The sequence below is a fragment of the Centruroides sculpturatus genome, unplaced genomic scaffold, assembly GCF_000671375.1.
Source record: "Centruroides sculpturatus isolate CEXI.00-Female unplaced genomic scaffold, Cexi_2.0 scaffold26, whole genome shotgun sequence".
NCBI classification, from domain to species: Eukaryota; Metazoa; Arthropoda; class Arachnida; order Scorpiones; family Buthidae; genus Centruroides; species Centruroides sculpturatus.
In genome coordinates, this window is record NW_019384653.1 from 1,152,937 (window position 1) to 1,168,488 (window position 15,552).

The 15,552-nt window shown below is 30.6% G+C and overlaps 1 protein-coding gene across 2 annotated transcripts in view; it reads right to left on the reverse strand.

Annotated features, from left to right (window-relative positions):
• LOC111626354 (dynamin-like) overlaps positions 1-15,552 on the reverse strand; it is a 116,909-nt gene that overhangs the window by 10,023 nt on the left and 91,334 nt on the right. For both annotated transcript variants that reach the window (XM_023369702.1, XM_023369703.1), the window contains exons 15-17: positions 10,022-10,307; positions 9,887-9,943; positions 2,484-2,665 (exon numbers count right to left, since the gene is read on the reverse strand). In XM_023369702.1, coding sequence (XP_023225470.1) covers positions 2,484-2,665; positions 9,887-9,943; positions 10,022-10,307 — 525 coding nt within the window. The remainder of the gene's footprint in view (positions 1-2,483; positions 2,666-9,886; positions 9,944-10,021; positions 10,308-15,552) is intronic.

The following is a 15,552-nucleotide window of genomic DNA, read 5'->3' on the forward strand; positions in this document are numbered from 1 at the left end:
TTCCATTAGAAACAGTGTTGTGAGATTTTGGGGTGATTAGTTAGTTAAATTAAAGGAATTAAAAATTAATATGCAGTTAATTACAAAGTGGAAAAAATCCACTTTCTTTTTCCCACCACCTGGCCTTTCCATTGACTTCTGATCCAATAGATAAAAGACAATTAAATCACCTTACAAATCAACAATTTTTAACAATGTTTTGAATAAGTGTCAAGAATAAATCTAAACAGATGGTTATTAATGGGGAAACCATCAAAATTAGTAAAATTGTGAGGTAAGAGGCATCACAACACCTCATTGATGATGTCTAGAAACCTTGAATTTGTTTGCCTTATATGGTAAAAAGAGTTAGAACACCTAGCAAAAGTATCAAAAACCTGGCTGAATTGTAAAATTACAGGTAGCCCTCAGTTTACACCGGTTCAATTTACGCTGATTCACAATAACGCCGCTGCGCAATTCGCCGTTTTGAGGTGTAATTCCCCGATTTTCCCTATGCTAGACTGATTTTCATTTCAGTGTTGACGTATTTACCGAGCCCTGACATTGTACATTCGTTAAAACAAAGATTTATATTAAATATATTTATTTTTTTTTCTGTTTAATATTATTGGGTATGTATACATTTGCATTAAATTAATATTAAAATACTAAATGTTTAGGTACCCACGAGTCAAGATATTAAACTTAATAGTCCAATAAATGGCGTCCGAATCCATAGCGCCAATGAATGTATCCCGTATCAGTTCATTCAGGAAAACACCTTATGACGCAATAGCACTTCCGGCGATCACAAATTATCGTTAGTGAGACAAATCTACTTCTCGTTGGCCAGACGATATTTATCTCTCCTTAGCCACCTTGAATTTTCCCACTTAAACTGACCTTATATATGTGCTACAGCGACCGGTGGTCGACCAATCATTGCCTTCGCTCATCTGTAGCTCTACGTCGGGTTAACGTATCCTTTCAACTAAGGAAAGTTTGATGGATGAAGTTTGTGAGTTAGACAACGTTGGGAGTGAAGTGCAAATGTAAACAGGAGCATCATATTCGACCATATTCCTATATTCTTAATGAAAGAAATCAAAAATGTAAACAATTAAAGATGGATACTTTTTTCCGAAAAATGTAAGAAATTCGAAACTAAAGTTTTTAAATAAAAACATTTTACTTTATTTTATGATAAAATACATTTTAAAAATTAAAAATTTATATGTATTTTGTATTATATTGTATTAATAAACAAAATTATTTGTTTATTTTTCACTTGTGTAGAACCTAACTCTATACCTCACTGTAAATATGGGTTCATTTTACACCGATTCGATTTGCGCCGGCTTTTGAAGGAACAGAACTGCGGCGTAAACCGAGGGCTACCTGTATTATGGCCTGTATCAGCCAAACCAGTGACACATCTTGACCTTAGACAACATTAAATCAAAATCACCTGATTCTACTCCCATGCTCAGGGAGAATAAAAAGGGCTCACACCCGACCATTGGGGTGATTATCCAAAGAACCGTCCCCTAGTGAGTTGCCATCCAGAATCTTGGAGAAAGAAGACACCTCTCTACCAGCACTACGTTAAAAGAGATATTATGTTTGACCATTTTATTGTAAACTCTCTCTCACAGTCTTTTAGTTTGTAAGTAGATAGATAATCACTCAGAAAGCTGGGTCCCTATTGACCCATTTAACCGAACAACTGTTATGTTTTCTTATTCTGATTGTATTCTCTTGTAATCCTTTGTTTTTTATATTAAACTTGTTAAGTTATCTAAATGGTTGTTTTATCTCATATATCTTTACTGACACCTTACCAATGACCTCGCTAACCCTTCCCACTCACGTTAACTATCACCATCCACTAATCCAGTGAGCGGTCCTCAACAGACTGATGCTGACCAAAGGGGTTGGCAGTAATGACTTCTCACAGTGTCATGCAGGTCATCTAACTCCTTTCAGAGAAAAATTATTGAATTGAAATAATGTGCTTCTGGTTTGCACTGGAAGTTTGTATATAATTAATCAGGACCTCCTGCCCGTTAGGTTTCCATATGTGGTCACAGCATTCCATATCCGTTCTCAAGATTAAGGAAGAACAGTGGGAATTTATAGACGAACAAGATGGACAAACAACAGTGGGAATTTATAGGTCTACAACAATTTTTTCAAATTGCAGCCCAATAACTTCACAAGTATATTATTATATTACCTTAACTATGAAACATATAGCAATCTTCAAATTTCTGATATATTATTTTGACACTAACTATTAATTTCTGCATTAGCTTACTAAGCAGGTTTTCAGTAATATTATGCAGAATTCTATATTTCAGAATTTTTTATTTTTAATAACATGAGATCAATAACATCAAATAAAATTGGCAACTATCATATTCAGATTATATATAAAAATATTAGAAACAAAAAAAAATAAACAAACATCATTATTATTATGTTGTTGTTTAAAAATTTACCGTGGTGATTCAGGAGGTTGTATTTTTAGCCAATCATCTTTTATTGGAGGTGGTAATGGTTGATATGAGGTTTGCATTGATACATCACCAATGATCTGTAATGCTTCTTTACATGCATGGTACATTCTCAATGTCTCCTCTCTTTTATGAGCCTCATCGGCGGATTCTTCCATTAGTTTTGCCTGAAATATAAAAACACACATTCTATAGTAAGAATATATATACTGTAAGCAAAAACTAATTAAAATTTTTTCTAAAAATATAGCTATTATTAAAATCCAACAAACAAACTTATAAAAGCTATCAGCCCACCAGTGGCCGAGTGATTAAAACCACTGAACAATGGTAGTTGGTTGTGGGTTTGTGTCTGGCCAATGAAGTTTTCTGGGTTTTCTTCTTGTTAGTAAGACCTGAATAGGGGCCAGTTTCCCATAAAAGACCTCCCAGGAGACATTATATAATCCTCAGCAGATCATCATTTGTCATGTTGCCATATACAAACAAACCAATCAAAAAACTATCAACATATAACAGTAAAATCCGCATCACTTTGGGGCTTGCCTAAACTTATAACAATAATCAAGTACATTTAAAATAAAAATGAACATGTTAAAATTATTAAAAAAAAGTATAACTTGAAAATTTATTAATTATTGTATTTTCATGGAATTATCAGCATGCCAATCTATCTGGGGAGACCAGGAAATCAGCTATTTCTGTATGGTAAAAGCGAGCATGCTGGTTTAAGTGAGGTTATACACCCCTCTCTAAAGAACGCATAAAAAAAAAAATAAAAAAAACAGAGTTATGCCATGTAAAAATGAACAAGTTTTTATTCTAAAACTGCAAAACTGTCAGCATTACATCAAAACCTATGATTATAGGTTGTTTAATTTCTTCATTTTGTCTTCTTTCTAACAACATAAAATACTCTTGAAATTCTGAAAATGCTTTTTTATTAAACATTTCTACTAACTTAAACCAGTTATTTATGTTAGGGCTTATCACACCAGTGAATATGGACATAAAATTTCTTAAATTTATTTTATATTTAAGTTTACAAAACAGAGAGATTTTACAATAATAATCTAATATGTATACAATTCACCCAAAATAAATTTCAGACTCTAAAAACAAAATAAATTTCAGACTAAAATAGTCCCTCTTCAGTTGGTATTTCAATAAAGATCGTAAGATAAAAATACATAAAAGTTATATTAAAAGGCTAAAATAACCACAAAGACATCACAATTAAGAAACTGATGTTATCTCAACTGCCATATAATAAATTCTATCTTTTTCATGTTTTTTAGAATCAAGTCAGCCATAGAGAGTTCTACACACAATTACAATCAGTTACAGACCACTTTAAATATCAAACAATAAAGTAATGAACACAATACTTACAATTGTGACTTCAAATTATTGAGTTTTGAATTATCCAAGATTTACATATTTCTGTAGAATAAATCAAAACCCATGTAACTGACATAACTTGTTAAACAATAAATTAATACAGTTATGTATTAATTTATTGTTTATTTACTGAATATGGCTATGTATACAGAACATTATTTTCATTAATTAATAATAATAATAATAACTTTGTCAAAAACTTTTATTAATAAATCAGTCTTTTTTATGAGAACTATCAAGAATGTTGCAGAGTTATTTATTTTTACAAGAACTATTACCGTGACATTTTGAGTTGCATTTTAAGTTCTTTGAGAGACATTTGCATTTTTTATCAATATAGTATCTTTTACAGTGACACATTATAAACCTTGCTTACTTCCAGATGTTGATGTGGATGCTGAGCAAAGTGTTAATAAAGTTGAGCATACATCCTGAATGCTAATAAAGTTACTCTCAGAAATTGTAAATTCGTTACAAGCATAAAGTCGATCAAGAAGACTTTCCTTGTTTCCTAACTGGTAGACCTGATGGATTAATGTTCATATCAACAGCTAAACATTTCTGGGAGCTGCACATCCCCTATCAACATCAGGCATCCTAATTAAAATATTCAAACCAATTTCAACTGCAGGAAATTTTGAGTTGGGTAGTGAAATCATTTTGTGTGCCTATTTCTCTAGTGGTCAAATATCATGAAAGCCACGATGCAAATTTTGCTTTGTGGTCTTTTTGAGTTAGTCACAACACATTTGCGGCTGTTTTTACGAGTTCCACAACACAAATATTGCGTTGTGGTCTCTTTAAATCATCCACAACGCATTGTGGACATTTTTTTCACTCAATGAGCCTCAATGAGCATTTTTGTTCTTTGAGCCTAACATATATTTTCATTTTCATAAAGGGGATGAAGACTCGGGACTACTCATTGGTATTGCCCGAGTGTGAAGAAGAGTAGAGGAAAGGTAGTTAAGGGAAGAGGCGAAGGGGAAAGAGTAAAGCGAGATAGGAAAGGGGATGAAAAGGAAAAGTTTCATGGGCGCCCAGCCTGTTTTATTAAGAATCAAATGAAACATACAGATATGGCTCCTGGCCATCAGATACAGACAATAATTGCAATATTTACAGTATGTACAATTGAAGACAGTTTGATTACACGTAGTTTGAAAACAATTTTAACCGAAAAAAAAAACAGAAGAACATAAATCAAATCAATATTTTGAACAAATACAGTTCTTGCCTGTCAGAATACAGACGATAAATAAACTTTTAACAAAATATTTTAAGGAAAAATAATTACACATAGAATGATCAAATTTACTAATCGAAAATACAATAGTAATTAGACAACATTAATTAATGTATTAATCAAATATGGCTTCTCGCCATCAAAAAACATAAATTATACATTGATGAAATCTGAATCTTACAGTTATCACCGAAAGTAAAGTATTACAATAAATTAACTTAAACTATATATCGAAAAGGTTATAACAAATAAGCGTCGTTGCAAAGTGGACACTTGTAGTCCATTAACCCTTGGATTACCGATTGTTTCTTATCTTCTGTAGTTCTGCTTTAAAACACGGGCACTGTTTGTCCAATGTGTTGTGATCTGTGTTTTGATATCCTTTCTTTTTGCAATTGACACATGTTGCTTTCTCTTCTTTGTATTCGCAATTTCTATACAAGTGTCCTCCTCCACATTGGCTACAAATCACTTGTTCTGTTTTGCAACTTCTTGCAATGTGTCCGAATTCCAAGCATTTCATACATCTTTATACTGACATATATTCAAATACTGGGCACCTTGTCCATTCAATATTTAATTTTCCTTCATTTATTAAAATTTCTCTTATGACAGTAGTTACTTCCAGTACCCATGTATTGAATTCCTTGTTTCTTTGTTGAAATGAGAACTTTATTTCCATTTGGTCCTTTACCGATTCCCTCGCCATGTTCTCTGAGAAGCAAAGGTTCTGTTCATATATAATTGTAGTTAAATCCTCTCTTTTAATATGTTTAGGGACTGAAACTATTTTAACAAAAAGCTTGCTTTTGCTTCCTCTTATGGCTTCTAAGTTTTTTATCTTTTTTAATTCATGCATTAAAATCTCCATATCATTTAAGGTACAAGTGTCGACTGCAATTCTTCCTTTATTTAGGTTTCTGATTCTTTTAATCCCTAATGCCAGTTTAATTGGGTCTATTCTTTTTGTTATTGATTCTATATGGAATCTTGACTATCCTCTTTCTTTTTGCTGTTTACTATTACTGTGTACTGGGGAGTAGGGGTTTGAAAATTACACTCTGTTTGTTTTGTTCCCATTTTAAGCGCTTCACTATAGCTAGTTGGAGACTGTATCTTGTTTGTTCCCTTTGAGAGGGTCTCATTAATAGAAATCATTTCTTCTCTTATACTGTTTATCTCTCCCACCGTTTTATCTGTATTAATTTTAATTAACTCTTCCAATTCTGACTTCTTCTTCTCTACTTCCGATTCATTTACTCTCTTTTTAAGCTCATTAACCTCATTTCTAATGTCTTTAATAATTGTCATTGATTTTCCATTGCTTTCGTTTATTATTTCAACTAACTCCTCTCTAGATATTGGTAGGATAGATTTTTCCTTTTGTTTAACTTGGTTGTAATTTTCTTTCATTGTTGCTTCAGCTAACTGTATTATTTTAGTAACTTTTTCAGTAATGATTCTTATATGTTCTCCTGTAGCTAGTTTTCCATTTGGATTTCCTTTCATATATCCCTTGATATCGTTCAAAATTTGATAAGATTTTTCCGAAAAAATATCAATGACATTAGATTCAGCCATTATAATAACAGAACACTTCCCTTGCGACTATCACAATTCCAAAATTCCAATTAAAACCATATATTTAAATAACGCAGACTTAATCTAAGCCGATAACTTCCTGACTGGGGAATCCCCGTTGCCAGAGAGACGGCCGTTATAAAAAAATCGTTACAGGTCGTTGACCTGGTAGAGTGTAAAACTTTAAGAATTTTAAAAACTGCGATAAAAACTTAAATAATTGCTCTATCTTAACCAAATTTACGGAGAATACGTAAGCTAACTCGCTTAAAATGATAATACAATCTGTTTTAAGTTCAGATCATCCAGAAGCCCGATGCGGGCCGATTAAGTCAGACGAAAAAGTCTAAAAATCTCTTAAACTAATAGGTCCACTTTAACCAAAATTATACAGTTTACTCACAGGTAGGTCCAGATCATCAATTCGTCGTCCTTTCCGGTTAATCCGCCAAGGCACTCCGGAAAATCGGCTTCAAAGTTTCCAAATTTCATCTGTCAATTTCTCCAAAAATATTGGTCCTTTTCCCAAAATTCTTACACCATTTTATTCCTTGTCGAAAGCCAAATCCAATGATATTACTCACTACTCTTTAAAAATATAATCCAGTGAAAAACTGCGCGATCAACAGGAGCCCATTTTCACACAACCATCTCAGATCGCGACTGGACGCTTAGCCTAACATATATACAGAAGATACACCTTTGTAGCATTTAATTCATGTAATAAACATGATTAAAAACATCATTTTTTTTTATCTAGATAAGATAACTGATATGTTATTTTAAAATTTAAAAAATACTATGTTGGTAATTATTTGGGATGCACCTTAGTGGCCTAGAGCTCTACAAATATTTCAATCTGTCCTTGTAGCCCAATCTTGCAATCTGAAAAACTAGCCATATTTTATGAGATAAGAAAAAAAACAAGGGTAGTCCATGGAAAAGTGACACTTGAAAATGTGTTACTGTAAAAACAATGCCATGTAAGACCAGATTATAATTTTTCTTGGTCTATTGTTCTCTTATAGTGTGATCTAAGAGTTAACATATACATATCACAGTTCGGACAGAATTTTAACTTCAAATATCAAAGTAGCTGTATTTTGAACTAACCAAATTCCTTAATATGTAAATCTCTATATCCCTGTCTGGGACAAAACTACAGTTATGAAATAATGGGATTTTGAACTATTTGAGTTCAAATTAACAAGGATTTACTGTATTTAATACTAGCAGACCCCGCCACGTGTTGTTGTGGCTCAAAATGTATCTATTATAAATTTATAACACTTCCCCGTGGGGGGGAAATTTTTCGAAAAATTTCTTCTTAGTGTACATTCTGTTGACGTACCCTATTAAAACGGAAAAAAAATGCATCTAAAATAGTATAAATAGAAGCAGAGTTCTTTACGGTAAGCCTTAATCCTAACCATCTCCCTTCAGTGGGGGGAATTTCGACACGGATATTATATAATTACACGTGCGTATTCGAATGCAGCATTGTGTCAAAATTTCAAAGGAATTGGTAGGAACGAACGAACATTACATTTTTATTTATATAGATAGATAGAAGATGATCTGCTTTAGTTCATTTTCACAGAAAAGCGTAATGCCTCACATAAAAGCAAAACTTAGGGCGTTGTTCTCGTAGCACCATCTGTTGGACATAAAAGCCTTAACCTAGATTATATACTTTAATTTATATGAATGTTTAATGGAATAATATACAGCCTATGTCCACACTGAGGTTCCATTCTAAATACTGGTGAAAGAATTTTTGAAATCGGATGAGTAGTTTCGGAGATTACCTGCTGCAAACAAACTTACATACATACATACTTACAAACATTACCTCTTTATAATATTAGTATAGATTTAGAACCCTGGTTAAGACTAACATTGTGCATTATAAGCCATATTTGAGATCAACAGTGTAAAAAAATGGTTTAAAAATGCCTATTTATCCAAAAGTTAATGTTAATTATAACCAAAACTAAATAAAGTTTTATAAGTGTATTTTAATTTATGTTTTAGAACATATTAATTCTAAAAGCATTACATGACTGTGATTATAAATAAATGGATTCTATTACAAATGCAAATACTTCTGTCAAGTTCAATCTGCATTACTTTTAAAAAAGTCATTGACCTTCATTTGTTTGTCAAAACTTTTTATTTTTACAATAAACAGTAAACTTTCAATATTTGTGATGTTTTCTTAATCTCTTTTAGTAGTATTGTGAGCATACAAAAATGGTCTCTTGGACTGGAAAACTTAAGTGCTTTATTAAAACTAGGAATTGGTTTTAAATCAGCTTTGTCATCATTACCACCATCCCTTCCTCTCCAGCACATCATCTAGCAGATAAGTGCAAGGTTGCGCTATTTGTAAATTTACATTTTTTTTTTCATTTGCAAAATTTCTTTTTCTTTCACATTTTTTCACAACTAAAATGCATTTATATGTAAGCTAGAACTGTAATACAACTGTAATAATTGTAATTTCAAGTAAGTAAATTGTTTGCAGATTAGGCTTGTAGATATTAATGATATTGAATGCTTACTAACAAAAGTTTAATAACTCTTATTTTTGTTCCATTATTCCTTAACTAACCTTTCATTTATCTAACTTAAATATAATAGTTTATAAAACTATGATAATTGGATAACTAAGGCAATCTGTTCTGCAGAAGAGAGATTCAAATCTAAATTGAATCTTTAAAAATTTTTCATGGATAATCTGGCATGGATAAATTTGCACTGAGGCAGCTGAGTGATGAGGGATGAGACCCAACATATTAAAATGTTGGGTCTCATCCCTCATCACTCAGCTGCCTCAGTGCAAATTTAACTCAACCTGTAGCAAGCATACTACATATTCATTTTTGATGCCCATGAAGTTGAAAAAAGAGCTATTTTTCAAATGAATTAGCAATCAATAGATTATAATTTTAAAAAATTGGTTTTTAGTTTAATCTATATTCAATAATGAGATAGTTTTTTTCTTTATAACTTATTATTTGATGGAGATTATAATAAATAAAATTATCCTCATATTAGATTGCTAAAAAATGCTAGTTCCAAATAAATAAACTGAATAATTATAGATAAAATACTGCATCATTTTTAAAAAATATGTTGATAATTGTAAAAGACATACCTGATCTCCACATGCATATAATGCAGCCAACAACTCTGAATATATAAAATCTTTTGTCTACAAGAAACAAAAATTGTTTTAATTATTTAAATATTCAAAAAATACAAAATTTTTAATATTAAATTTTTAACTTACATTATTGATTGTTAAGTGCATTATAATTTTTGGTACAAGATCACGGAAAGTTTTAGTAACAATTCTCATGTAAGAATCTACCAAATTTCGAATAGTTTCAACTTGTCGTTCTAACTGAGGATCCATTGAAGTAGTTCCTTCTCCACCGCCAGTTTCACCATTAGATAATTCTGATGTTGTTCTTTCTGGATAAACACCAGCACGCAAGAATGAAGCTTTCCAACTATCTACATCTTCTTGACTTTCACAAGATAATTCCAGTTGTTTATAATCTTTGTAAACATTTCTAAAATAAATAAATATTTCACTTCAATAATATTAAAATATATTATCAATTACTATTAAATTGTTTTATTATTTGTAGATATTAGAACTATTTGATATTATGTACTATTTATGAGAACCAATAAATGTACTCAATAAAACAAATAACCAATATTTATATGAACAAAATATTCAAATCAGTGTGATGAGAATGAAGTTATCATGAATGCTAAATGGCTTTCAGGTTCCATTCCTCATTTTCTTTGTTTTATTTACACAATGTATTCATTTGCTAGGAGATAAATGCCATTTGTTCTAATGAAGTTGAAGTGTTTAGTAAATTATCTCTTCTTTGAAAATCCCTTCTAACAGTAATTATATTATTATTAATTACAACAATTTTATTTTATACTATTTCACTTGTTTGCTTAACTAACTTTCATTTTCTTACCATTAAATAAAGAAATGTCTGATAACTTATGTACAGGTATCCCTCATACAACACAGCTCTAACTGTCTTGTACGAGGGATTTGGTACAGCTCTGGTTTAAAAACTGGGGATATTCCCATACAACACAACTTCCAGTTTCCCTCAAGGTTTTGGAAATCCTCCATACAAAATTTCACAATTTTTAAGTGTAAACTCCACTATTTGATATATATTTTTAAAAATTCAAGTAAGCATGTGTTATCTAAACTTTGCCCATGGATTTTAGAATATTGAAATTTTCAAATTATTTTGTGATTTTTGTCAGGTTTATTTAATAAAAACTGATAGGACAAGGAAGAAAAAATTAACTATCTATCATATCAACCAAGTGTTATTGTCATTGCTTTCAGACTTTAGTCCTTAAGACTGTCACCATATTTTCTTTTTATAGATTAATCTTTGTATTTAGTAAAATTTAAATAAACATTTTTAGATAAGCAATATTACACTTTTTTTTTTAAACTAGGCAAACAATCATCTGTAAAATGAAAATGAAATATGGCAATATCTCGGTAATCAAACAATTTGGTATTCAAACACAAATTCTGGAAAAAGTCACTTGTACTCAACTGAACAAATGCGATCCACTAGAACAAATTTTTGATAAATTTGTACAGTTTTTTTTTTATAATTTTGAAACCGTGTTGGTAATTATTGTTGTCTCCTAAATACCCTAGTACTGTACAAACACTTAGATGAAAATTGCCTAGTGTTTGAGTGTTTGTACTACAGTATTTAGGAGACAACAAAAATACAGTATTTTTATTTTGTCATCCATAAAAATAAAAAATATGAAAATGTTGCTGATACTTCAGATCATGATCAACAAAAAGGCTGAGATGATGAAAACAATACTTTGTAAAAAGAAAATATTAGTTAAATAAGGGCATTAACACATAATACAGCTCTTTTAATTGTGATTGTTAATTAATTACTAATTGGAAATAAATTATCAATTGCTTTAATAAAGGTATTTCTTTTAGTAACGAAAAAGAAGAGTATATGTTTGCTAACTTCTGAAACATAACCCTATATTTTGCATTAGTTATTTGTTTCATATAGCATGGATTTGCATAACATTGTGCTTTTTCAAAACATAACTACCATATTATACGAGGGATACCTGTACTATGTATCTCTCATTCTGTATTGAGAGAAACCTAATAAATTCTTTCATTTTATTTCATTTTGAATCATAGATTGATAGGTAAAAGGTGTTTTGCAGAATGTTATTTGGGAAATATGGGTAGAATAATTGAATTACTAAAAAAAATCATTACAAGGTTTTGAGACAAGATGTGATGGTGAATTCAAGATATACTGTATTCCTTTTTTTTGTTAAAAAATTTTCTTCTTAAAAATTTGAATAATGAATTTAATTCTTTATATTTTAAATCAATGAGGGCAGTTTGAATATCTGTTCTTAAAAATTCTTAAACAAGACAATTTTTTTCTGTAAAAATTTTAAATATAGAAAAGAACCCACTCATTGTAATCACTTTAGAACTCACCTATATCAATGATAACTCAGTAACAATAATAGGGTAAGTAAATCAGACTATAATTTGTTGAAATGCTGGTTTAATTGTTGACATTAAAATAACATTTTAAAACAATGAAAAAATATATGATTTAATGATTTATTAATTAATAGTAATTCATCCTGTTTTGTTTGCCTACTGTTTTTTGCAGTACAATTATAGGCTAGCATATAATTGAAGTAAAATGCCAACAATTTAAAATCTCTGTACTATGAGCAAATGCTTAAAGCACTAATTAATCTTAACACTAACTGATAATGATTACACATTACCACTCACATGTTAAAGACTAATAGTGTAAAAAGACAGCTTAAAAGTATGTAGCTACCTGAAGATAATGATAGCAATAATTGGCACTCTAACTTAAAAATAACTTATAAAACTTTGCTTAACTAATATGTTTTGGGACATGTTAATTCTGATAATAGTATCCACAATTATAATAAGCAGATTCTACTATGTAAAATTTTATATTATATATGATTTGATTAGTCAGAATATTTGAGGTTTGAAATATGAAAATTTTGAATGGCTATTCTTAATTATTAATCACAGTGACAAAAGTAACAGTTAAATAATATTTACTTAATTTAAATGTATGTTGTTTATAATTTTGNGGTTCATTTTACACCGATTCGATTTGCGCCGGCTTTTGAAGGAACAGAACTGCGGCGTAAACCGAGGGCTACCTGTATTATGGCCTGTATCAGCCAAACCAGTGACACATCTTGACCTTAGATAACATTAAATCAAAATCACCTGATTCTACTCCCATGCTCAGGGAGAATAAAAAGGGCTCACACCCGACCATTGGGGTGATTATCCAAAGAACCGTCCCCTAGTGAGTTGCCATCCAGAATCTTGGAGAAAGAAGACACCTCTCTACCAGCACTACGTTAAAAGAGATATTATGTTTGACCATTTTATTGTAAACTCTCTCTCACAGTCTTTTAGTTTGTAAGTAGATAGATAATCACTCAGAAAGCTGGGTCCCTATTGACCCATTTAACCGAACAACTGTTATGTTTTCTTATTCTGATTGTATTCTCTTGTAATCCTTTGTTTTTTATATTAAACTTGTTAAGTTATCTAAATGGTTGTTTTATCTCATATATCTTTACTGACACCTTACCAATGACCTCGCTAACCCTTCCCACTCACGTTAACTATCACCATCCACTAATCCAGTGAGCGGTCCTCAACAGACTGATGCTGACCAAAGGGGTTGGCAGTAATGACTTCTCACAGTGTCATGCAGGTCATCTAACTCCTTTCAGAGAAAAATTATTGAATTGAAATAATGTGCTTCTGGTTTGCACTGGAAGTTTGTATATAATTAATCAGGACCTCCTGCCCGTTAGGTTTCCATATGTGGTCACAGCATTCCATATCCGTTCTCAAGATTAAGGAAGAACAGTGGGAATTTATAGACGAACAAGATGGACAAACAACAGTGGGAATTTATAGGTCTACAACAATTTTTTCAAATTGCAGCCCAATAACTTCACAAGTATATTATTATATTACCTTAACTATGAAACATATAGCAATCTTCAAATTTCTGATATATTATTTTGACACTAACTATTAATTTCTGCATTAGCTTACTAAGCAGGTTTTCAGTAATATTATGCAGAATTCTATATTTCAGAATTTTTTATTTTTAATAACATGAGATCAATAACATCAAATAAAATTGGCAACTATCATATTCAGATTATATATAAAAATATTAGAAACAAAAAAAAATAAACAAACATCATTATTATTATGTTGTTGTTTAAAAATTTACCGTGGTGATTCAGGAGGTTGTATTTTTAGCCAATCATCTTTTATTGGAGGTGGTAATGGTTGATATGAGGTTTGCATTGATACATCACCAATGATCTGTAATGCTTCTTTACATGCATGGTACATTCTCAATGTCTCCTCTCTTTTATGAGCCTCATCGGCGGATTCTTCCATTAGTTTTGCCTGAAATATAAAAACACACATTCTATAGTAAGAATATATATACTGTAAGCAAAAACTAATTAAAATTTTTTCTAAAAATATAGCTATTATTAAAATCCAACAAACAAACTTATAAAAGCTATCAGCCCACCAGTGGCCGAGTGATTAAAACCACTGAACAATGGTAGTTGGTTGTGGGTTTGTGTCTGGCCAATGAAGTTTTCTGGGTTTTCTTCTTGTTAGTAAGACCTGAATAGGGGCCAGTTTCCCATAAAAGACCTCCCAGGAGACATTATATAATCCTCAGCAGATCATCATTTGTCATGTTGCCATATACAAACAAACCAATCAAAAAACTATCAACATATAACAGTAAAATCCGCATCACTTTGGGGCTTGCCTAAACTTATAACAATAATCAAGTACATTTAAAATAAAAATGAACATGTTAAAATTATTAAAAAAAAGTATAACTTGAAAATTTATTAATTATTGTATTTTCATGGAATTATCAGCATGCCAATCTATCTGGGGAGACCAGGAAATCAGCTATTTCTGTATGGTAAAAGCGAGCATGCTGGTTTAAGTGAGGTTATACACCCCTCTCTAAAGAACGCATAAAAAAAAAAATAAAAAAAACAGAGTTATGCCATGTAAAAATGAACAAGTTTTTATTCTAAAACTGCAAAACTGTCAGCATTACATCAAAACCTATGATTATAGGTTGTTTAATTTCTTCATTTTGTCTTCTTTCTAACAACATAAAATACTCTTGAAATTCTGAAAATGCTTTTTTATTAAACATTTCTACTAACTTAAACCAGTTATTTATGTTAGGGCTTATCACACCAGTGAATATGGACATAAAATTTCTTAAATTTATTTTATATTTAAGTTTACAAAACAGAGAGATTTTACAATAATAATCTAATATGTATACAATTCACCCAAAATAAATTTCAGACTCTAAAAACAAAATAAATTTCAGACTAAAATAGTCCCTCTTCAGTTGGTATTTCAATAAAGATCGTAAGATAAAAATACATAAAAGTTATATTAAAAGGCTAAAATAACCACAAAGACATCACAATTAAGAAACTGATGTTATCTCAACTGCCATATAATAAATTCTATCTTTTTCATGTTTTTTAGAATCAAGTCAGCCATAGAGAGTTCTACACACAATTACAATCAGTTACAGACCACTTTAAATATCAAACAATAAAGTAATGAACACAATACTTACAATTGTGACTTCAAATTATTGAGTTTTGAATTATCCA